Consider the following 26,121-nt stretch of genomic DNA (forward strand, 5'->3'; position numbering starts at 1 on the left):
TGTCTCCAGGCATTACAGCACCCGTTGGAGGGGTGCAAGGGCTTCTTCAAAGCTGGGTCCATGCACCAGCAGGTCGTCCAGGTAGACAAGGCAGCACTGCCGGGGGACGCCAGTTAGAGCTCGCTCCATAAGCTGCTCGAAAGTAGCAGGAGTGTTGCAAAGTCCAAACGGCATCACCCGGAAATGCCATAGACCCTGCCCGATGGAAAAAGCAGTCTTTGGTCGAGCTTCAGGGGCGAGGGCTACTTGCCAGTAGCCACTCCTTAGGTCCAAGGACGTGAACCACGAGGAACCAGCCACCAAGTTCAGGGATTTGTCTATGTGGGGAAGCGGGTAAGAGTCCTTTCTAGTGACCTTGTTTAACCGCCGGTAGTCCATGCAGAACCTCCATTCTCCATTCTTTTTAGGGACCGTAACTATGGGGGCCATCCAGAGACTTTCAGAAGGCTCCACCAGATCCGTATCCAGCATTCCTAGCAAGATTTTCTCTGCCTCCGGCTGAGGAGCCAGTGGAATACGGCGGGGTCTCAGTTTAATTGGTACGGCATCCCCCTTGTCGATTTTGTGCTGGACCAAGTGTGTCCGGCCCACTTCTTTGGCCTTAGCAGTGAACCTGTGACGGAATCTCAACAACAGCTTCTGTAGCTGGCCTTGTTGCTCTGGGAAAAGCCCCTCACAATTATGCTGCCAGACTGCAATTGCTGCCTCGCGAGTAATTTCCTCTACACTTTGTGATCAAGGAGAGACCCTTGGCCACTGACTTGGGGACCTAGAGAAAGTGGTGGTGGTTGGCAGAGAGCACTGTTCAGGCAGCTCCTCTGGTCGAGGTGGATGGATACGACCCCCCCCCCCGTTTCTGATGAGACTGACCTGATGGACAAGTCCTCCTCTTCCACCCATACAGAACAGGAGTGGTATTCAGTTGCAGTTGATGACTAACTAGATGACCCGGGGAAGGGGCTTGTAGGATGTCTGGCTGCACAAGCAGGGCACCCCTTCGATACGGATTGGAACAGGACAGTGGTCACTCACCGAAGTCCTCTCGACCACCATCACCAGGTTGACCGCCTCCGCCGTGACAGGGGTATGTGTTAGTATCCAGCTTCCCCTGCTCAAGCAGACCCCTGGGAATTTTCCGTCGTCGGGCGGGGGCCCTTAGCTCCCTCAGGACGGCTCTTGTCAGGCATTTGGCGCAGCGATGACTAGGCCATCCACAGCCCCAACAAAGGAGAGGTTGGCTGGCTGGCTCCCAGCTCATGGGCCACTACTGCTCTGAGAAGAGCGACGACCTCTAGGAGCCATGGCCTCATCTCAAGCTGGTCATATCTCTTTAACGTTAACATGAACATGCACCAGTTACTGCCAATTATTATGGCAGTGGTAATTACCATTAGTTAAAGGGTACCTGTTCCCAAAAGCTCTCTCTTTTACAATTTCTTTGTCCACTTTCTGAGTCAAGTAGCACTTGAGGGGCTGACATATTGGAGCCTTTCAGGCAGCGACGTGAGGTCAAGCCATTGATTTCCCTGATAGGCCAAAAGTTGCGCGCATGGATTTATAGGATATAGAGGTGAAAATGCATATTGTGCGACATGGGGAGTGCAAAGGTTTCGGGTGATTGAATAATATGTTTAAAAACAGATGAAAATGTTGTTTTGTGTGCCAAAGCCTATTAATTCAGAACGGGCAATCGTAGCAATTTTTTTTTTTTTTTTAATGGCTACATAATTTGAGAACAGGGCATACACTGAAAGCCTTTCCATTCGGTCGAAATTCTTTCGTTTGTGAAGACCACTTTGAATCTGAATGCCACAAAAGCAGCATGCAGGCAGAGCATCTGGGGTATTAATGCAAGCCAAGGCTAAAACCTGATGCAATCCCAACAGTATTTGCCCACAACATGAAGACATGTCACACAGCAAAGGCCGGCATCATCATTTACCATGACGAAATCATCAAAAGGTAGGTCATTGTATATAACTGAATTGTATTTATTAACAATAAGGAATACACTACATGAAAGTTGGCAAGATAAATGATGAGACTGAAGGTCACTGTCACCAGAAGCCTGAGATACTAATATCACAGGATGTATTTTATTTATTATCAGTTGTAGCTGTTTACAACAGCTTGAAAAAGCAGAACATCTGTATGAATTATAGAAAAAAAGTATTCTGCTTTCTCGTTATCATTTTCCAGTTTGGAAATTGTTATGCTTCAGTTTTTCACTTATGAGTGTAGGCTGTTGTGCTGTTTTCTCTGTTCACACTCTCCTGTAATTAAAATTATCTGCTGCAATTTTACTCTGGCTGGAGTGATATCATTGCCTGTTATTATCTGTTGAAATGAGTGGGTTTTGTAATTTTTTAATGATTACAATTACTGTATTGTTAGATTAAAACTTTGTTTCCTCCTTTCTCTTACAGTTTTGAGATAACAAACCTTATAATCTTACTAGCTAGCCTACACAAAGGCTGTAAATTCCAGTTCTTATAGAATGTACAGGGCTGTAAACGACTACTTCTGATAATGACGACGATGATGATGATAATAAATGTGTCTCGACCAGTTACAGTACAGAGTGCTTTGTTATGTGTAGGCTATGTACTGTGAAGTACACATCTAGAGTGATTTTGCTTTAAATGTGCATGGTATGGAGGTCTTGTATAAAAATAATTGACACAGACAAAAGTTATTGCAGCAGTGTTTCCACAAAACAGATTTACTACAAGTGCACTAAGTATTTGGAGCCTTCTTGGTTCAGTTTTCTCGAACTAAGCTGGTTGAAGACTCCTTGTTATCCTTGTCTCAATGGTTCATATAAATATCCTTCTATTTCACTTTTTCATGCATAATAATAGGATAAATGTCATCATAAATAAATTTTAGCTGCAGTTATATACTAGCAGTGTTTGGAAATAGTGAAATCAACGACAAGTTGTCATATCCTGTGCACCATATGAGAGACCTGATGTATAGACGCTTAACGTAGTTTTAATGCTTTTATATCGTACATTGGCTGAGCAGGGGCTTTAAATAATGTAAAAGTTTTCAGCCACATGCTTTCTTTTGAAATGATTCTATATAAACGACCAGCACTTTAATTAGTGAGTGTTTTACTACTGATGTCTGGATTGTGCAGTATGTTGACAGAACCAGCTGAAATAACGCACCTACTAATTATTGCAACTTCCAATAAAAATACATGCATTTTTAAAATCCCTTTCCTCTAATGTCCGCTTCTTGATTGTTTATAGCCATGGAACTAGATGTGCTGGAGAAGTTTCTGCAGCAGCCAATAACAACATCTGTGGCGTAGGAGTGGCGTTCAGCTCAAAAGTGGCAGGTACACCATTACAAGCTCACAAAACATTTTATGGCAACTGTCGAAGCAACAAGTTTTTTGGGTTTTTTTTATAACATTTTCACCAAGGTAATAAGCTTTGAAAAATTACTGGAAAATGTCCCCTACAACTAGTTGCTTATAAAAGTTTCCACAAAGCATTGCGTGAAAGTGGCTTTAGGGATGGCTTTAGGGAGATAGTGGCTGCTTTACATTGTCATTAATATTTTTGCAGTGTTTTATTTTTATATATAATACTTTTTATATATAAAAATATATATATATATATATATATATATATATATATATATATATATATATATATATATATATATATATACAGTACTGTGCAAAAGTTTTAGGCAGGTGTGAAAAAATGCTATAAAGTAAGAATGCTTTCAAAAATAGACATTATATTTATCAATTAACAAAATGCAAAGTAAGTGAACAGAAGAAAAATCTACATCAAATCAATGTATGGTGTGACCACCCTTTGCCTTCAAAACAGCATCATTTCTTCTAGGTTCACTTGCACAAAGTCAGGGATTTTGTAGGCATATAGTCAGGTGTATGATTAAACAATTATACCAAACAAGGTGCTAATGATCATCAATTCAATATGTAGGTTGAAACACAATCATTAACTGAAACAGAAACAGCTGTGTAGGAGGAATAAAACTGGGTGAGGAACAGTCAAACTCAGCTAACAAGGTGAGGTTGCTGAAGACAGTTTACTGTCAAAAGTCATACACCATGGCAAGATTGAGCACAGCAACAAGACACAGAGTAGTTATACTGCATCAGCAAGGTCTCTCCCAGGCAGACATTTCAAGGCAGACAGGGGTTTCCAGATGTGCTGTCCAAGCTCTTTTGAAGAAGCACAAAGAAAGGGGGAACATTGAGGACCGTAGATGCAGTGGTCAGCCAAGGAAACTTACTGCAGCAGATGAAAGACACATCATGCTTACTTCCCTTCGCAATCGGAAGATGTCCAGCAATGCCATCAGCTCAGAATTGGCAGAAAACAGTGGGACCCTGGTACACCCATCTACTGTCTGGAGAAGTGTGGTCAGAAGTGGCCTTCATGGAAGACTTACGGCCAAAAAGCCATACCTCCAACGTGGAAACAAGGCCAAGCGACTTAACTATGCACGAAAACACAGAAACTGGGGTGCAGAAAAATGGCAGCAGGTGCTCTGGACTGATGAGTCAAAATTTGAAATATTTGGCTGTAGCAGAAGGCAGTTTGTTCGCCGAAGGGCTGCAGAGCGGTACACGAATGAGTGTCTGCAGGCAACAGTGAAGCATGGTGGAGGTTCCTTGCAAGTTTGGGGCTGCATTTCTGCAAATGGAGTTGGGGATTTGGTCAGAATTAATGGTCTCCTCAATGCTGAGAAGTACAGGCAGATACTTATCCATCATGCAATACCATCAGGGAGGCATCTGACTGGCCCCAAATTTATTCTGCAGCATGACAACGACCCCAAACAGACAGCGAAAGTCATTAAGAACTATCTTCAGCGTAAAGAAGAAACAGTACTGTATATATATATATATATATATATATATATATATATATATATATATATATATATATATATATATATATATATATATATATATAAAAAGAAAAGGAAATATCAAAATCCAAAATACATACAGCAGAATTCTGAGCACCCTTTTTATGTGACGCTTTGGATCTGTAATTATATAATTTACAAAAATTACAGCTAAGAGTGTAAATTGTTTTCTTATTTATTCAACTGTTAATTTTATAGCTAAACAGCAGTACAGGTTGTAAGGAATATCCCTTGTTATCATTGAAACAATGTAATGTTACTTTAGGTAAACTAATCCAAGCTTAGTGTTAATCAGGGTCTGTGAATATAGCCTTCAAACACCAGTATTTTATCACTTGCTATATTAGAAGGGTGTGGGCTTCAGCGTTTAATTTGTGTGGGAGTTTGTTTGATCAGTCAAATAGACTGGCTAGGGAACAAAGCAAGAGGAATGTGTTCTCATTGTGTGTACAGAATGGTAAATGCTGTTAGAAGCAGAAATGAACCACCACTCAATTAGTCCTTTGGGAGTTTGTTTATTAAAGTAATTGGAGGGAATGATGTGCACTGAGCCATTTCACTTCAGCTGGTTTGAGTCTCTGCATAAAAGTATCTTTAATAATCAACAGCAGGAGAGAATTGTACAGAAGAATTATTACTGTTATCATTTTAAATATACCTATGTCTTCTAATCCTCTTACCTGAATTTTACTTCAGTGGCAGTTTTCCAGAGTTATGATATAAATGCTATTAGATAATTAACATTTCTACAGATAACAGGTCATGACAGTCCATAATGATTACATAGAGGATGTGCTGGTCCATACACAACTGATCGGAATATTGCTGTGTAAAGTACAATGCTATGTCAAAGGCAATAGACTTCTTGCAGGCTTTTATTCTGTAGCTTCCTAAAATTAACGCAGTGGTTTTATGGTATCCCAACAATAAATAAATACATTATATATATATATATATAGACACACACACACACACACACACACACACACACACACACACACACACAAAACAATGTTATTTACAGACAGGGCCCTGCCCTGCCACACACTCAAATGTGTTTTCTTACAATTCTCAACACAGTTTTATCCATTCTGCAAGTTCTTGTTAAACAGAGACAATCCACTTCCAGGGACATTTAATTACTTTACCACTTACATGCGAAAGGACGACTGCAACTCTTTTGTCATTTTTTTATACACAAATGAAATAAGCTTACTTGATTTGAAAAACGTCTTGAATGATACAAGCAAATTCCTACACTACTTGGTTTGATTCAATGAGTAGTGCACAACAAACATCAGTATGAAAGCCGAACATTAATTTCAATAAACAACATGTTTTTAATGAAAACATATATTGTAGCCTACATCACTAAAGTGAAAACTGGCTTCTGTTATTTTTAAATACCACTGCTTCCGATTATACTACTGCTTATTAATAGGAACAACATTTGTTGAACTTAAACACGCTCATGTGCCTGCCTGTACCGTTCAAATCAAAAGGAATACAATAAGTAAATGCTGAAATAAACCCTGTTTTTTTTTTTTTTTTGTTTTTTTTTACTGTGGCTCAGTAAGGACACAGAAAAAATGTAAATAAAAATGTGTTATTTGAAGATCACAAAATAATTGATCTTGTGGTACTGTCAATTTTCCACTGTCCTCAATAAACCAAGTTTTTGGTCACTTACTTAAATCTTGGACATTTCTAAAAGTAGACACATAATGAAAGAAAAAGTACATACTGAGAAAAACATAAGCCTTGGTTCTAACCTATTCAACAAGAAACCTTTCATCCACTAGGAAGCTCCAATGTAGGGCACTCAGATTTTCAGTCAGAATTTCAAATCTTACAAAAAGGAAGCAAAGGAAAACTGCCCAGATAAATAAAGACTGACATTCCTAACCCGAGTGGGGTGACCTGTTCAGAGCAAACCTTAAAACAAGTTCATGTTTTTTTTCAGTTTTCTAAACTTGTTTCTTGAATACAGAATGATGTGATGATTCATTTTTGTAGGTATTCGAATGTTGGACCAGCCTTTTATGACTGATATAATCGAAGCTTCATCAATAAGTCACATGCCTCAAATTATCGACATCTACAGTGCCAGTTGGGGGCCAACTGATGATGGTAAAACTGTAGACGGACCACGGGAGTTGACTTTACAAGCCATGGCAGATGGTGTGAATAAGGTATGTTGTACTCTCGTGAAGGCAAGTGGTTTACCTACTGTAAAGTTACTTATTTTCTTGTGTGTTGTTTCAGTCAATGTCCTTTAAGTAAAAACATAGGGCGTAATATATATACAAGAATTTTCTCCAGTGGACAAGCACGAAGGAGAAAAAAGATGTCAACTCCCATTAGATTTAAGTCCATATCCACACCAAGTTCTCAATAAAAGCAGTAGTCTTTATTTCATATCTTTAAAATTTCACAGTAAACATAGCTAACATAGAGTAGACCTATTGGTTGAAATGAGTTAGCTCTATTTACTGTGACATTTTAAAGATGTGAAATAGACTGTTGTTTTTATTGAGAACTCAGAGTGGATATGGACTTGATTCTAATGGGAGTTGTCATCTTTTTTCCCCTTAGTGGTTGTCCACTGGAGGAGATTCTTGTCTGCAGTTGTCTCAAGATGAAGCACCCCGTGTTTGAAAAGTTTTTCATGCTGTTATATGTATACACAGTGCTCCCTAGCTATAATGCGGGTCTCGGGGGACACATAATTTGAGCATTATAAGCAAAGTTATAATTGGAGGAGGGGGTGGGGGTGCTCCGGTTCTGGGAAGCATGATAAATAAAGACAAACATTTTTTCATGGGAAGCAAATTGCAAAGATAAGAAGAGAAAAGCACTTCATTGGAGTTTCATGGGGAGAAAAATGCTACCACCCTGGTTCTATGGATGAAGAGTCCACTTGCAGTATAATGTCAGACATCACTGAGGTTGCTTCAATATACTGTATGCAAACAACTGAAACCCAAGGTATAGTTGAGTTGGTTTATTGTTTGTTAGCTCTTTTTCTTTGTCCTCCATTGTTTGTTTGGCTTGGTTACATCAGTGCGTTATTTAAGTATCCCCCTGTGGCAGAGCAAAGCTCTGCCCTTAAATTGGCAGGGATGGGGTTAACTTCCCCTGCCTGCCTGGGTTTATTATGTTCAGGTGGCTGGGGTTGATTAGTTGATTAGGTTGATTAACGATCAATCAGCGCCCAGCCACCTGATATAAAAGGAGGCCTCTGCTTCTCATTTGGGGAGAGGGAGCTGAGGAAGCAGGTTGGTTTTTTTTTTGGGTTGTTTAGAAAGTTTGAATCCAGTGAAGGCATTGCCCAGCCTGGAAAACTGTTATTTTTGTAAGTTTTGTTTTTTATCTTTTTTGTGTTTAAATTGCTTTGTTTTGGCCCTTGTGCCCTTTCATTTTGTGTTTATTTATAATAAAATAGTTATTTTCTTGAACTGCAGTCTGTCTCTGGGCCTCTATCCACTCGCCAGCTTGCCACACCCCCTTTATATATTTTTAGTTGGAAATTAAATTTGATTGCTTAATTATAGCGGGTATACTCGTTATATTATATTTTGTTATTTACTATTTTGTTTAAATTGTATTAAGATTTTTGTGGAACATAAATACGATCTGCATGAGAATTGTCAACACAAATACAACATGATCATTATTTAGACTTATTCATTTAATCTCTGTATTAGGACAACACTATTTATTGAAGATATGCTGTTGTGTAATAATACAAATAACCCTTGCCTTGATGTAGTTTTCGTTACTAGGTTTATTGTATACTGTACTGATGCTCCACAAGTCTGCTTTTTGGCTTCTATGGAGTCTAAATTTCTTTAAATTAAAGCTGATATTTTAATAAGCAATGCTGCCAATGAGAGTATATTTAATGACATAATGTACATTCAATCATTGCTTGCATTCAAAACTTTGAGGAATACAGAAACAGTGTGAAATAAAAATACCTCTCCTAAAGCTAAGGTTGGATTGTTGTGCACAGATAAAGTAAATGGAAAGATCAATACAGCAAGGTAAAGTACAGAGTGCAAGTTTGTTACTCTTTCCTTATGCGGCCCTGTGAAATCTTATTATTAACGACCAAGCTAGCCGAACAAGGTTAGCAGTCAAAAAAAGGTGCACTGCAAGCTTGATATAAATATGGCAGTAAACAATTATCACCTTTCCTGGGGCACCTTGACTGATGGGCAATACGCTTAGACTAAAGGGAATAATTTAACTTGACAGATTCATTATCCCTCACAGGGCAGAGGCGGTAAGGGAAGCATCTATGTCTGGGCTTCGGGAGATGGAGGCAGTTATGATGATTGCAACTGTGACGGCTATGCATCTAGCATGTGGACCATCTCTATCAATTCAGCAATCAATGACGGCCGCACAGCCCTTTACGATGAAAGCTGTTCTTCCACCCTGGCTTCTACATTTAGCAATGGAAGAAAGAGGAACCCTGAAGCTGGTGTGGTGGGTGGAGTTATTATTATGTCTTTCTTTTCTTTACAAAAAGCAGCAAATGTTCTTTTACCTCAAGCAATTTTCTAATTGATAATGACTGCTTATGCTTCGACTGCTCACTGATGATATAATGTACAATAATGGCAAAAGCTATGTTGATGTACTGTCAGATCCTAACAGCAGAACTACGGGTTTGCATTAATATGATATATATATATATATATATATATATATATATATATATATATATATATATATATATATATATATATATATATATATATATATTTATCACAGTATAGTATCACTAGACTGCAATAATCTTTTAATGGAAATGCTTGGTTTGGTTTGTAGTAGACTTTTAAACTTTCAAAAATGGGTCTTTACCATGTATAGTAACTATGAAAGGTGACATATTGCTGGCTGTCTTAAAGTATGTTTAGTAAGAGGAGTCAGTACAAGACTGAACCATGTAGCTTAAATGAGGTAATGCATGCAAAGCAAAATATACTTCTTTTGTAAAGTGCTAAAGATCTGGGATTGAGGAAACCAATATGATGGGTTTGCATCCTGCCAGTACATTGGGTGGCCTTGTTTACCCCTTTCTCATAAGGCTGGCTAATTCACATTTTACACCTAGAGATCACAAGTGCAATGACTTTAGTGACCTAATTCTAGCCCTGAGTGGGCATTAATCCACATCTCAAAATACATATTTTGGCAGCCTCTTCTTGAGAGAGGTCTAGGGCTGAAAAGTGTGTTTGCAGAGCTGTGAGCAGCTGCACCCATTTTCACTGCAGGCATCATAACCACACGAGCAGTAAGTTCATAAATTAATCATGTAAGTTGCATCTTGTAGTTATATGTTGAGGATCCCCTTTTCACTAGGAATCATGTTGAATAAAAATAATTGTATGTCTTTAAAAAGAAATAAAGCTTTTCATTAAAGCTACATTATTTTAAGCTTTCAATTGTTTTTGTTGGCATGTTTACCGCCCAAAGCCATCTCTCTTAATACCTAGGGTTAAAACATTTCCACAGCTCAGAACTTTAATCCACCCCCCTGAAAAACACATGCATTCTACAAAACAATGAGAAATGTGATCACTCTGTATGATGTTATATTGAACAGCCACATAATGCTACAGTAATTGTGGGACACTATAATTACTGTATCTTTAAAATAATGTTGTGGCTGTTACAGGTGCCTAGGCAAAACTACATCATGATGACAATGCTGAAATATTACCCAGGGCACTACCATGCTGCTTTTAGATTATGTCCACTAATGGCTATTCATGGTGTTTACTTTGACATATTTGGACCAGCATCTGTAACATAGAAAAAAAAAAGAAAAAAGATATAATGTTAACAGTGATGTTTTACTGCAATTAATTTCTTAAAGTTAATATTACATATATTTAAAATATTGTAGTGTTTCCACTGGGAAAGGCTTTTGCGTGTGATAAGGAAGGAGACGAGGTGATGTGTCTTTAATGGCAACAGGGGTTACCGTTTATATTTCTTTTTTCTATGTGCAATTGCTTTGGCGCTGACAAGCACTCTTTGGTCTTCTGGCGCTTATAAGCACTGTTTGGTCTTCTGGCGTTTACAATAGTCAATGTATAGGCTCCCCACAATGGGTTGCTCTGTAATCTCCCGAGGTGGCTTGCACACCGCTATGCTTAGTTCCATGCCACTCTTGTGCTGCACGCCATCGGCCTGGCTGTAGGCTTCTTACCGGTCTCTGGCCCACTCACTCTCAATCTGGATAGGGGCCTGTCCTGGCCTGCCCTCTGTCAGCTTGGCTGCTTACTCAGTCCTGGCGTCGTGTTATTTTCACGTATGTGGATAAAAAGTGGTACACACCACACTGCGCTTGCTCACGCATACCTAAACAACTTCCGCTTAGGAAGCACGGAAATGCTCGTTCACATCTGTTACTTTATGCTGTTTTCAATCTTTTTCAACTTTTTAAATTTAATTTCTATATTTTTTCCAACATTAAGATAATAGTATGCTAATATTTATATGCAATACATTGGGTATTGTCCTTTTTTTAACTTCTGCAACTTTGCGGTGGACTCATTTTGTCTTGTTTGTCGTGAATAGTTTTTTTCTGTTTAGATGAATTGATTGTTTGCAAAACAATAATGTATAATTAATGGTTTGCAAGAAAAAAAGCATAATTAATGGTAACTGTACCTCTGTTCGACAATAGGAAAACACATCGCAATTGATTGCACCTGTACCAAAATCTCAGTGTACCGCTTTCAATGTGACAGCATACCATTTTCAAACATTACATGGGTCAAGTTTTGGTATGCGTACCACATTGTGATGATGTACCACTTTATAACACTACACCGGTCTGCTTAAATGCCACTCCCTCACTAGCCCGATCTGGACTGTCGGCTTGGCTGCTTGCTTGCTCCTTCTCTGCTTACACAATACCGGTCTGCTTGCATGTGACTTCGTCTACTTCGCCGTCTACTCGCCCTGCTTTCAAGGGTTCCTTACCCATTTTTTGCGCTCTCTCTCGGCTTGTATATATGATTCAGTTATGACAATAGTTTCATTTGTTGATTTTCTGACAGTAAATCAATAATATGCAGTTCAGAGCAACATATTCTTTAACTTTTATGGTCTGCTGTACAACTAAAAATGAAATACACTATACTTAGGGGAGTCACATGTTGTATTAAAGAGGTTGTTTTCATAACTTTGGTCTACAAAGGGCCATGTTTTAGTAATCAAAGGATCCACTACCAATTAGTTAAATTGAACTCCCCAATATCTGCTTTATGTCATTGGACATAGTATCCGTTAATAACTTTGCACCACACTTTGCTCAACAATTACGGACTTAGTGTAAAAGATGCAATAATGTGTATTTCTGTGTTAAATGAATGTGCAGTACGTTAAGATCGGATCTGATCTGCAATGGCCTTAATGGGGCTGGTTAGGTCGACAAAAGTTGCATAATGGTTAGGCAAAACTTAAAGGTGCAGGGTCTCACACAGCTTTAAAATAGCTTTTAAACATTCAAGAAGATTGTTATCTTATAAGCTCAAGTTCAAAACATTAGCTCAGTGAGTGTTTCCAGTCCATACTATCATCATAACCCCATTTGGAGAAAAAAAGTGATCCACTAATTTAATTTTTGTAATGTTTTGCTCACTGTGCTATTACTTTGTGTAGGAAAGTCATTTATAAAGTACTACACCACCTAATGTAATAGCAGGACTGTACATGCTTTGCTCACTCAATGAACTAGTCTAAAACAGTTTTAAAAGGTGGGAAAGTCTAAGTTTATTTGTATTTTTTTTTTTTTTACATGAACTGTAGCCTTGAACATTTTGTTACACAGTGTGATTTCAAACAACAAAAATAAGACGAGGTAACACTTTATTACAAGTCGTAATAATACAATTTAATTTTTGTTATATTAGGGGATAGTTTTCTATTAGAGTGCTTTTTTCACAGTGTTAATGCGTTGTAATGTAACAAAATAAATAAACCTTAAACACTTCTCACGCCAGGTGCGCGGCAAGCAGATCTAGCAAAAAATATGTTGATATCAGTGCCAAGTCATGTTTGTGGTGCAAAGAGGGTGAGTGTATTTGGAAATGGATTGGTTTAATTTTTTTTTTCTTTCTCATCCCAATTCCTTTTGTACTGGGATGAGATGGTCATGAACGAGGCATTTTGATGTGGAAATGTCAATGGACACAAACATGTCAGTTCTGAGAAGGGCTTTACACTGTACATGTTAAACCTCTAACAAACATCTGGCATGAAAATTAGAAAATCAAATTAAATCAACATTGCTTTTCAAGTGTTGATAGTAAGATGTGCTTGAATACTTTTCATGCAAATTCTCTTTTTGTATGTTTCTCCTTTCTAATAAAACTTGACAAAAAAATAAATGATATGGAAAAGATGTATTGGGGGTTTCACCAATGTGAATTATGCTTGCTGTTTTTATTTTTATATATGAAGTAGGCAACATAGGGTTAACACCAACCTTTAAATATTTAAACTCTAAACATTTACATGTCAACTAACATCTGATTTCCTAATTAATCTTTGTTTCATGTAATGTACCAATATCGTGGATTTCAAAAGCCGTGTTGGTAAATGATAAGCAACCGTGTGTCCGTTTATAAAAACAAAGTCTCGGTTTATGAAGGAGGTTTGGAGTTCAATTTGAATATAACGTAAGTGGAATGTATCAGTAACTATATTGACATTATATTTACTAACTAGTTCCTATGTACATTGTTAGTAACCAACAAACAAACAAACAAAAAGTACAGACTGTAATGTGAATGCCACAATTTAAACAATTAATGTTGGTTTACCTTTTCTTAATTGATTCCTTCTGAATATTTTTTATGTTGTTGAAGGCTACAACTGATTTGTATGGAAACTGCACACTGCGTCATTCTGGGACATCTGCTGCTGCGCCAGAAGCTGCTGGAGTGTTTGCTTTGGCTTTGGAAGCTAAGTATGTACACATTTGCAATATTTTCCACTGTATAAGAAATATATTTCTGAACGATGTTTCAAAATGGCACACAGGATCAGTTGCTAGACATTAGCAGGAAGGCTGTTGCCAGTAATATATGCCTATCTAATACCCATTATAAGTTGTGTCGTTTTCTATCACAGTATTGACTGAAATAATGCAGCGCAAGGTCAGTATTTCTAAGCTTTGTGCTTTCTTTTTCCATCTTAAGAAGCAAGTTAGTGTGGGTGTGAAATACTTGAGTTATCTTAACTACTGCAATCTATGTGTTATGTTGCGTGTGGTGTGTTAATGTTGGTATATATGTATTGGTGTATGGGATATAATGGGGCTGTGGAGCACGAGTGTTAAAATATATAGTTATTTTTAGGCACTGGGATTGCACAATCACTCCATGTGCAGATTAAATGTGTATTAATATGTGGGCATGCGGAGTGCATGGATTAGTTCACATGCTGGCATTCAAGTGAATAATTCATTTGTAATTGAATCCCGGCACAATTGTGTATATAGATGCACGAATCACTCACTCGGGGTTGGGTGTAGAGTGTAGAGAAAATGGAGAGAAAGTCAGGTATAAGCTTTAAAGACAAAAATAACAATTGCTATTTGTGTTGGAAACACTAGCATGATACATGTTTGGTTGAGTGTTTGTTTTGTTTTGTTACGTGTTTGTCTAGTAGTTTTGTTAGAATCTTTTATTTTGGAATAAACTGGCGAATCAGAGCATTTCATTCATATTTCACCCGGGTCTGACGTCACCACTACAGCACCCATATGACGAGGAGGGATTGGTCTTTCAGTTGTTCTGGGTAATAGGTGACCAATCCTCAAAGATTTCCAGCTCTAATTCCTCAAGGGATTTTTGGAAAGTGGGAATCTGCTGCAAAGTCTTGTGAAACAAGCATCTGCCATTTGTATTGCAACATACAGCTTCTACATATGACAGAATGTGTGACATTGATTACATTTGCCAATCAAAATAGTCTTGTGAGATACACAAATGTGTTTAATAAATGTTGTAAGTGTTCCCAATTTTTTGTTCCCTCAAATGTGCTCTGAGATTTGGTTTTAGTCCACTTGAAAGTAAACCAAAAAAAAGCTTTTCAGCATTACAATTGTAGTTGCCACCTCCGAGATGGACTGGCCACCCCCATGTGTGTTTTTATTTTAATGTTTTTCTTTTTCTTACCTTATGTGTGTACGACACAGTGATGTAGTGAAGCAGCAGATTGATTGATAGATTGATGCTGTTGCATATAGGTTAAAATGGGCAGGTGTACTGCTGTAAGCTTTAGATGAACAAAAAAAAAAAATACATAACTATATCATTGCACCTGTAAAATCTCACAGTATACCACTTTCAGTGTGACTGCACTGTCCCAAGTAAAAAAACAAACAAAAAAACAATCTTTTCACTGGCAACTGGCAAGGCAGTCTTATAGTATAACAATACTAGCATATAGTATAATAATACTGGCAAGTTATAGTATGCCACTAGCCATGGGTTGCAGGTATAAATATTTTATTAATGACTCATATAACTTATAAATGAGTCACATAATTAGTCTAGCTTCAGATGTAGAGCATCCAATATAAAATAAGAGTTAAAGGATTACAGTATTTATATTTACTGCTGTTAATATAATTGTGGGCCTTGTTAAGATTTTTCTATTTAAGCAATAATTGAGCCACTACAGGGTGTTCATTATTGTAAATGATTTCATGCCTCAGGACGCCAATCACAGAGAAGTTTAATTATTCATATCAATGCACACCCTGGAGTTTAATCTGAAGTGATAACTAGACTCTGTGCTGGATTGAAAAAAATCATCAGCATCAGAGAGTTTCCAAAACCTGTTTTGCAATCTGCAGTGCAACTACAGCATGTGGGTGTGTGGAGCTTAATGTCACAATGTGACAGTGATTTTCAGTGCAGTTGCAAGTTAGATAATACTGAATACAAAAAAAACTGTGTTCTACATCTGTAACGTGTTGCAAGGTGTCATTGCAACTGCATACAAGAAAGCCATAAAATAGATTCACACAAAGGTATATTTAATGTTGACCTTTCTGACTGTAAGACTTTCATTGTCCATCAAACTAGACTGCTGCCTTTGTAAAGCTTTCTCTCCATAGCACGATGTTGTAGCTTTCAAGACATATTATTGTGTTTGTTAAACTGTCAGAGCCTAACCAGTAAAGTACAGCGCTAGGCAATGTCAATCTTGCTGATGGCTTTGTGATTCCAGAGCTGTCAGAGAAGACTTCATTTAATGCCCACCAGCACTGATGTTTATTTTTCCTGTATTTGGATTCCTTGTAGATGTTTATTTTTCCTGTATTTGGATTCCTTGTAGAAGGCATACATACCACATGAAGAGAAGACTATATGACTATATATATAAGAATATATGAAAAATCATATATTAAGCAAAACTGTACTACATGCTAACTTTTCTTTTATCAGTACTATGGCATATTGTTACTGTAAAGAAATTAAAATTACAAGTGGAAATGATGTAGACATACACTGCCTAGCCACTTTATAGCTAGGTAGTATCAGGGTTGCTGGAAGTTTTTTTCAAGGGATGTTAATTTATCCAGTTGTGAATATTTCAAGAATTGGTGCACTGAGATACATGGTGGATTGTCATGATGAATGTGTCATTCGAGTTAATTTCACACTTGCCTAATTGGATTGACCACTGGAGATTGGTGGCCAAGGAAAATGCTTGATGTCTCTGTCATGTTCCTTAAACCATTCTGACACGGTGGATTGGTGCCGGTAGCTGCTCCATCGGGTATAAGTGCAGCATTGTTGGGTGGACTTGATCCGCAATGATACTTCAGTCAACTACGGAATGCGTTCAGCCTTCCAGAGTAATCAAGGGATCCAAGGTATACGACGAAAACATGCCAGGGTGATGGCAAATTCGATCAGGTAGACGTGTTCTAATAAAGTAGCTAGGATGTATGTTTCCTGCTAATTTGTATTCATGTTATTTTTTTAACTTAATGATTTTCTTTTTCTTTACTCACATTTACAGCCCAAATCTAACCTGGCGTGATATGCAGCACTTGGCGGTGTTAACATCCAAAAGGAATCAACTGCACGATGAGGTTCACCAATGGCGTAGAAATGGAGTGGGTTTGGAGTTCAACCACCTCTTCGGATATGGAGTTCTTGATGCAGGTGGCATGGTCAAAATGGCAAAGGACTGGAAGACAGTTCCTGAAAGATTTCATTGTGTGGGAGGTTCAATACAAGAAACACAGTAAGTGTGACGTGACTAGCATAATGCTGTGCTTTTTTTTTTTTTAATACTGCGGTGATCTGTGCAACTAACATAACTTGTTTATTCCATGGCACGCTCCTGCTACATCTCAACTTGCAGTTCTTACATTGTTTTCACCAAAGAACATGCATACTGTAGTAAACGGTGGTGGTGGCATCCAGGGAAGAATCTGTACAAGTTAGACTAATGATTTGGTTCTGTATAAGCCTGACTATTTTGTACAAATGGTTAGGGTCTAGACAGGCAATTGGAAGGTTTGTGCAGTGTGTCTGCCTGCGAACTGGATTATCCCCACATCTATATTAGGAATACCTGCACCCATCAAAATGTTTCAGTATCAAAGATACTGCTTTTACTTGAGAAGGGCTACTCTTCACTATTTTAAAGGGTATACATCTTGTTTTTTCTTGAAACATAATAATTACACAATTATTATCCCATTTGATAGTGCAGGTTGTTAGAGTAAAATGTTTTTTGCTCAAATAAGATTAACAAAGTGATTTGCCTTTTTAATTAAACTACAAATATGATAAATAATAATAATAATAATAATAATAATAATAATAATAATAATAATAATAATAATAATAATCAATACAATTGCACAGTTTTTGGAAGAAATGTTTCAGAAAAATTATATTTTTGATCAGTTTTGCAAATGTATTCTGAGACTGACGGGTATAAAAAAGGAGAGTTCTCTAAATGGTCCTCTAAACCAAATACTACAGTTGAATGCTACCCTCTGCATGACCTCTTAACCTCTTGCGCCCCCCCTGTTCCGCGGGCGCTACATGGTACTGCAATTACACATTATATTTAAAAAATCATCTGTAATATTATTACAAAAGCAAAACAGCAAAAAAAAAAACTGATGCAATATCAAAAACGTTGCTTTCCTGCTGTCAAACAGTGAAGGAATTTTTCGAATTCGCAATTTCACCGCTGAGATATTCTCTTCGCAATGTGTCTAGTACCTCACGGTTAAAAAACAACTCCGATCGACTAGCTGTGCGTTTCGCTGCTCGGGCCTTACACATATCTTTTGAAGGTAAATTCTCCCTGATCACGTTGTAAGGGAGGTCACAAGCTGCCCAATCATACCTTGACTTTGTTTGTAGCCTAATCCATTGAAGAGTAATCGATGTGCGTATGTAAACAAGACACATATTTGCAAGCTAGAGCGCAACGTTACGCAGATAGGATCAAGGTTTCTTACTGTTTTCTGATCATTTTTCAATTTGTAAAATTTATAAAATCAAACAAAATGGCGAGCGGTGTTCCAAATCATCCCAAAAGAAGTCGATTCAGTCTTTTTTAAGTTTTGAAGGAGATGGATAATAGTGAAAGTGACCGAGAAAATGATCAACTTTCTGGGTTGGAGAGAGCTGATTGGAGCCTCTTCGGGATTCGTAAGTATAATGGATCCACACTACATTTATTATTATTTATTATTATTATTATTATTATTATTATTATTATTATTATTATTCCTAGTTTTCAATATGCATTTTTACTGTAAATGTTATTAGAAAATGCAACCATTTGACAGGAGAACATAGAAATAACATTTTTTTTTAACAATCTTTATTGCATAGTAAAGAGCAACACCATGTCTCATCTATGCTGTGCTGCTGTATACGGTCCCTGATCTTTACGATGCAATACAAGTTGCAAGAAGTAATTGTTGCTTCCCGGCCATCTTTATTATTTTCTCATTGATGTTCATTGATTTAGATTATTGCATGGGAGTGTTTAGCAAACTTTTTTATATTTCCATGATTACAAGGAGTGATGTTACTCACCTAGAGACAGTGTAGGTTTTTTAGCCTTTCAAGATAAGCTGTCTGCCTGCTCCAACAATCACTCACTCAGTTCCTTTGTTTGCCACATGTCAATCAAAGTAAAGATGAAAGGAACAGGTGTTTTCAGTCTGGCAGCCTGATTTAGAGCAGCAAATGTGTCAGCAATACTATTATTATTATTATTATTATTATTATTATTATTGTTGTAGACATTTATCAGACACGTTTAACCAATAATTAACATATGGTCACCTGTCAGCAACCACTTTATTTTGACAAAAAAAAAAAAAATCTCATTATTTTGCTTCTTCACATTTACATACTTTCAAGCAAGTGAGTAACAAAAATACAGTCAGGTACTGAAAATTCAGAGCTACAAAAAAATCTCAGTAGCAACATTCTCCTTCACAAACACACAGTTATGTGAGAGCAATGTGCCTGACAGTTGTGGCATATGAACTAAGAGTATTTGTCATGCATACTCATCAAGGATACTTTTCGGGCACCCCAAAGCGCTCCAAAAAGGCCACCTTTTGAATGAAATATTGGACAAATAAGTAAAAAAGAGGATTACAAAATCTAATTCTTGTGGCAATGTAGAATGTGAGGTGCCAGAAGGTAACCTCCCTTTTAGAACTTGCTCAAGAAACTAGTGTATTACTGGCCATAAAGATTTATACAATATTTATTTTTGGAGAGGTTTGGGGACCCTTGGGCCTAGCTTTGTAAAAACTCATGTAGAATTTGATCCCTTTATTCAATCAGTTTAGACATGTTGGGGAAGCATTAGAAAAAAATCTGGCTCTTTTCATGTGCTACAAGGTGAAAAAATGATGATAGAATATAAACAAATGAAAAGCATTTCTTGTTTTTCACGTTTTTTTTTTCTGGATATCTCCTTCCAGTGTGGTACTGAGTAAGACTTATATCAAATCAGGGGGTTACCTTGAATTCAAGCCCTGAACCATGCCTGTGCTGTCTATACTTTAGAAGATAATGTGATTTATTTAAGGCCATAGCCCTCCAGGTGGAAAGTGCCTGTGGGAGGCTGGGGGTTTAACAGGTTAATTTACATGCCAGTATAATTCAGGAAAAGATTAAAGATGGTAAGAAGAGTGCACCTTAAAGAGTAAGTAGTGGGGTTCTGAAAAATCTAGCGTTATCTGTCCCCATGTGTTCCTGCCACTATTTATTTAAATAACATACCTTTTCTTTTCGTTGTTAATGTTTTCAATTAAATTAGACTTTACATGTAGAATCTACACACACTATTCCACATTGATAAAGTTAAAAAATGCATATAGAATATAAATAAGTAAGATTTACAGAGAAAAACTGATTAATCTCAGTTGCATAAGTATTCAACCCCTTTGCAACTGGAGCTCTAAATCAGCTCAGGTGCAAATGATTTGTTTGAAAGCTCAAAAATGTGTGAAATGGTTTCAGCTTGTGTGTACTCAAAGTGGTTTAACTTGTAGATAATTTCCCTCAGGTTTATAAAAACTTTCAAGCTGCAACTCACGTAGTGATCCAACAAAGCAACCATGACGACCAAGCAGCTTTAGAAACAAGTCAGGGATAAAGTGGTAGAGAGGCACAGAGCAGGAAAAGGGTACAATCAAATTTCAGAGGCGCTGATTATCTCTCTCAGCACAGTGAATTCCATCATTAAGAAGTGGAAGATGCATCATACCACCCAGAAACTACCCAGATCAGGTTGCCCTCCCAAACTGAGCAGCCGGGCAAGCAGGAAACTGGTTTGGCATGTCACTCTGAAGCCAACAATGATTTTAGAGATCTGCAAAGTTCTGTGTCTGAGATGGGAGTCAGTGTTCACACATCAACAATAACCCAGTCCCTACACAAAGCTAGCCTGTATGGACGGGTGGCAAAAAAGAACCCATTACTCAAAAAGCCCCATCTTAAAGTGCGTATGGAGTTTGCGAAAAAAAGCATGTATATGATACTGCAGACATGTGGAAATAGGTTTTGTGATCAGACGATACAAAGATTGAACTTTTCGGTCTAAATTCCAAGCGTTCTGTCTGGCGCAAGCCCAACACTGCACTTCGCAGAGTCAACATCCCAACTGTCAAGCATGGTGGTGACAGCGTCATGTTATGGGGGCTTCTCTTTAGCAGGGACTGGGAAGCTTGTCAGGATAGAGGGGAGAATGGATGGTGCAAAGTACAGGCGAATCCTTGACGAAAAACTGTTTGAGTCAGCCAAAACTCAATCGACATTTCAGCAGAAGAATGACCCGAAGCACAAAGTCAAAGCCACACTGGAGTGGTTGACCAAGAAGTGAATTAATGAATTCAATCAAAAATTTATGTCAAGACTTGAAGATTGCAGTCCGTTGATGAGCTCCAACAAACTTATCAGAACTGGACCAATTTTCCAGTGAAGAATGGGCAAACATTTCACTATCCTACTGTGCAAAGCTAGAAGAGACCTATCCAAAAAGACATAGCAGCAATTGCTGCAAAATATGCTTCTACCAAGTACTTACTTAAGGGGCTGAATACTTATGCAACCAGTAAATTTCTTTTTGTACATTTTCTTTGCAAGTTTAGGTGACATTTAACCTCCTCCTCATATAATAGTGTTCCGTCTAACCACTACAGCTTTGAATAAAAAAAAAAAGTTTGTTTGAAAAACTGTACAAACATTATTTTTAATTCAACATAATTTTACATTATTGGTAGCTGAATACTTCTGCAAACAATATTGTTATTATAAGAGCGAAAACAATGAAATGGCAGTGGGCCTGACATGTAACAAGAAGAACAGACCATCACTGGATCAAGGAGATACTAGACTGGATCCCAAGAAGAAGGCCTCCATGAAGATGGCAAGATTACATACCCCAATGGAAATTTATAATTTCTAGATTTTTTCAAAAACAGATAATTATTGGAACAATCTTTTGTAGCAAAAGTTTTGCTTTTGTGGGTGAGGAAAAAAAAGGTTACAAGAAATAGATTTCTACAGTTTTTTGCAGAACTCCAAATATGCTAATTCAAAAGTATTCATACTCGGACAAGGAAAATGAATAATATCTAGTTGAGGCACCTTTAGCAATAATAACCTCTTTTAAACGATTAGGATATTTGTCAATGAGCTTTTGGCATGATTCTTTAGTGATTTGTAAACATTCTTTAACGCAAAATTGTTCCAGTTCATTCAAATTCCAAGGACTTCTCTTCTCCACAGCCTCCTTTAACTCATACCAAAGATTCTCAATTGGATTTAGATTGGGACTTTGACTAGGCCATTCCATAATTTTGATTTTATTCTTTAACCATTCTGAAGTAGATTTTGATATGTGCTTTGGATCGTAGTCATGCTGGAACGTCCAGTTGCGCTTTAAATCAAGTTTTGTAGCAGAGGGTTTCAGATGATTGGCCAATATCTTTTGGTATGCTGTGAAATCCATTTTGCAATGCATTGGAACTAAATTTCCTGTGCCACTAGAGGAAAAACAGCCCCATAGAAGGATATTACCACCTTCATGCGCCATGACAGTAGATGTGTTATTTTCTTTGCACGACTCACCAGACTTTTTCCAAACATAACGACCATCAGCGTGACCAAATAGCTCCATTTTTGTTTCATCACTCCACAAAACCTTTGACCAGAACTCATATCCATTATTCAAATGCTGTTTTGCAAACTTAATGGCCTGCGACCATTGAGACCTTCACCATGTAATACTCTACCTATGGCTGAAATGGAAACCCCAGTCCCACTTGCAGTCAATTCCCTTTGAATATCTTTGGCAGTCAATCTCAGATTGTTATTAACCTTCCTCACAATTCTTCTACTTGTTCTTGGTGACAGAACATTCTTTCTTCCAGACAGAGTGTTGTGACAGTACCATGAGTCTTGTACTTCTTGATAATAGAAATAATAGTTTAAATTAGTATACTCAAATGCTTGGAAATCTCCTTGTATCCTTCTCCAGCTTTATGACAATAAATAACTTTCTGCCTAAGGTCTTCAGGTAGCTCTTTTTCACATACTGATTTATTGGTAATGACAGCAGTCATCCTATGCCTAACCCTTTTATAATCTCTAAGAAGTTTTGTGGATCATCTATGTGCTCTTTGGTGAACTTCAGACAGGCAGCAGTGTTCTTTTTAGAGAGCAGTGGTTTCCTCCTGGCTATCCTTCCATGAACACCATTCTTGTTAAGTCTTTTTCTGATAGTTGAGTCATGAACACTCACATTAGCCAAGGCGAGAGTGGCCTGCAGATTCTTGGATGTTACTCTGAGGTTCTTTGTGACTTCCTTGATAATTTTCTGGTTTGTTTTTGGAGAGATTTTGGTAGGATGACCACTCCTGGGTAGAGTGACTGTGGTCTTGAACTTTCTCCATTTGTATACTATCTGTCTGACAGTGGATTGGTGGGGCCCACAAATCCTTATAAATGGTTTTGTAACCCTTTCTAGAATGATGAGCATCAATAACTGTTTTTCTGAGGTCCTCAGAGATTTATTTTGATCGTGGCTTGACGTGTTTCCACACACCTGTATGGTGAAGACTAAACTCACAAAGTTTCTGATCTTTATCTACCTAATTATTTATCTACCTGTTATTAATTATCCCCTTAATTGAGCTGATAAAACCAGGGGTTCACTTACTTTTTCACATACCCTGAATCTTATTTACTCATTGTTTGTCTAATTCATACATCATTTTGTTTCAAAAGACATGGAATTGGTTAATATAAACCCTATTGTATATTTAAGAAAATACTGGTTTTGAGTCAAGAAGGATATCATGGTAAAACAATGGAATTTCCACAATTATCCCTGGGGTTCACAAATTTTTTCTCGGCACTGTATGTTAATCAAAAGAAGAGAAAATTCAGTACTAACTCAAGTGCTTATTTTCAAAACTGTGAAGCCAAAAGAGAAATTATACAATCATAATCAAAAAGACCAAAATGTTCTCATGAGTCTGGTGTCAGTCTACAGTACCTTGACTCATAATCATCAAGGATTTCTGCCTTTCATCATAACAGGTGTTGGATTTGTGTGTTTTTCCAACTCCAAACTGTTCAGCAGCTGGTACTGGCTTCTAGCTGTGATATTGCTTTAACATGTTGATCCAGGGTAAAAAACACTTTGGGTTTGCTTTCTTTATTTTTCCCTTCCATGTTAACTTTTTTTAGCTTTAGACTACAGCACTGTAACTTACAATAGTGTGCACCTTCCTTTTGGTTCAACAAGTTCACATCTTCCTTTCCGCTTCAAGTTGTTCAAGTTCACATCTGTAGTAATGCAGAAATGGTAATGAGCAAAAGAAAAAATCTTTAGCTGGAAACTTCAATGAAACTGATAAGCAGAGAGCACGTTCTCCTACAGGTTTGTTTTTATGGATGGGAGTAAGAAAATGTGGTTGCTAGTTGCAGATGACAGGTGGTCACTCTTCACAGATAATTTATAATGGAAAAACATTCCGTGGCATCTGCAAGCAGTTGCTTGTGACAGCTGGTCTCTCTTCAGAGGTGGTCACTAAGGCAGGTTTTGCTGTATTTAACTTGGAGATATGGAGATTTAATTAAAACAATCTTTAGTGTAGCTGGTTTCTTAGGATGCCCACAGTTAGAGCCATCCAGGGCATTGGGTCAAGAGAACTACCAAGACAAGAGTTTTTTCCTTCATTAATTTGCATCCAATTACTTTTTGATGATGCAAAAGGAGGCCTTATTCTTAGGATATCTTATGTTTATGTTGACAGTAATACACAATGCGTGTTGGTAGAGGTATGGAGGGGAAAAAGAACACAAGGAGTCTGATTATTTTATATAAACAGCATGTTATAAACTAGGAAGAAGTTTAGTTGACTTTGGAGCACGTAAAGAATCTATTCATTTTAAAACTCTCAAACTGTTTAATGGGTTCAACTTTGAACTTGCCTCAAAATAGGGCCTACGTGAAGGTTATCCTGTGTCTATAATTCTTTGTTTGTAAAATATGCATGTCCTTCATTTGTTTTTGTGTTTAATTACTGTACACACTGATTATGGTATTTTTGGAGTGAAACATGTTTGCGTGCAGTCCACTCTGCATATGCCTGTTTTAAAATACAACTTAATTGATAATTGAATTCAGAAAAATCACTGAATTTTTTTTTTCCTTTTTTCTAACATGATGCTGAGTCAATGCATCAGATAAGAACTTTTTAATAAATTGTTTTTATTTTTGAAATTCATCCAGAAAGTGATACTCTTTTGGAATTGATTAAAAGTCTTTTAATTTTTTTTTTTTTTTTTTTTTATAAGGTACTAGGTCACGCTTTATTTTTAGTTTATTAACTGTTAACAAACATTGTTAATTTTTAGCTAAGGGTTAGGGTTAGCGTTAGTGTTATGGTTATGGTTAGGGTTAATAAAAACCGGATTTAATTTGCTAAACATTACTACAGTAACAATTTGAACCAGTTTCAAGCATATGATCGACTGGGTATTGATCATCCATAGGGCTCTGGTGTTTGAAGTTTTACCTGGCCTAATTATTATTTACTAGCAGTTAACAGAAAACAAATAATATATCTTAACATGACTATTAGCTGTTTGTTAACAGTTAATAAACACAAAAAAAGGCTCTTAAGATAAAGCATGACCAGGTACTGCACTTATCTCATAACAGCACGGTGTGAACTGTACCTCTTTTGCAATAGAATATAGTAAACTGCATCATGAACCACAGATAAGTAGTCTACAGTGTATCTGTTAAAATGTAAAATCAGAAATCCTTGACATATTACAGGTGAACTGAAACTATGAAAGCTAAAAAAATCCTGGCAGCTTGCAATAACCACCATAACAGCCTATTCTTAAGAGAAAATGGTAAAGAAAAAGAAGATATTTACAGACACAGCGGAAATGAAACAAATACTTTTAGACTCTAGAATTACAATGCAATTATGCTTTATAATCAGCTTCCCTAAAGTGATTGTGTTATTGCCAGTGTATCTAATGTTAAGCTTCTCTTTTACTAACAGTCATGACAAACTGAAGAAAAAATGATACTGTATGAGACATATATATCTATATATCTATCTATATA

General features: G+C 37.2%; 1 protein-coding gene across 2 annotated transcripts in view; it reads left to right on the forward strand.

Annotated features, from left to right (window-relative positions):
• The window catches only part of LOC121316109 (neuroendocrine convertase 2), a 61,884-nt gene that overhangs the window by 30,691 nt on the left and 5,072 nt on the right, over positions 1-26,121 (forward strand). For both annotated transcript variants that reach the window (XM_041250885.1, XM_041250884.1), the window contains 5 exons: positions 3,258-3,346; positions 6,940-7,115; positions 9,202-9,417; positions 13,818-13,918; positions 16,990-17,217. In XM_041250885.1, the coding sequence (XP_041106819.1) occupies positions 3,258-3,346; positions 6,940-7,115; positions 9,202-9,417; positions 13,818-13,918; positions 16,990-17,217 (810 nt within the window). The remainder of the gene's footprint in view (positions 1-3,257; positions 3,347-6,939; positions 7,116-9,201; positions 9,418-13,817; positions 13,919-16,989; positions 17,218-26,121) is intronic.

Source organism: Polyodon spathula, chromosome 5 (assembly GCF_017654505.1).
Source record: "Polyodon spathula isolate WHYD16114869_AA chromosome 5, ASM1765450v1, whole genome shotgun sequence".
Classification (NCBI taxonomy): domain Eukaryota; kingdom Metazoa; phylum Chordata; class Actinopteri; order Acipenseriformes; family Polyodontidae; genus Polyodon; species Polyodon spathula.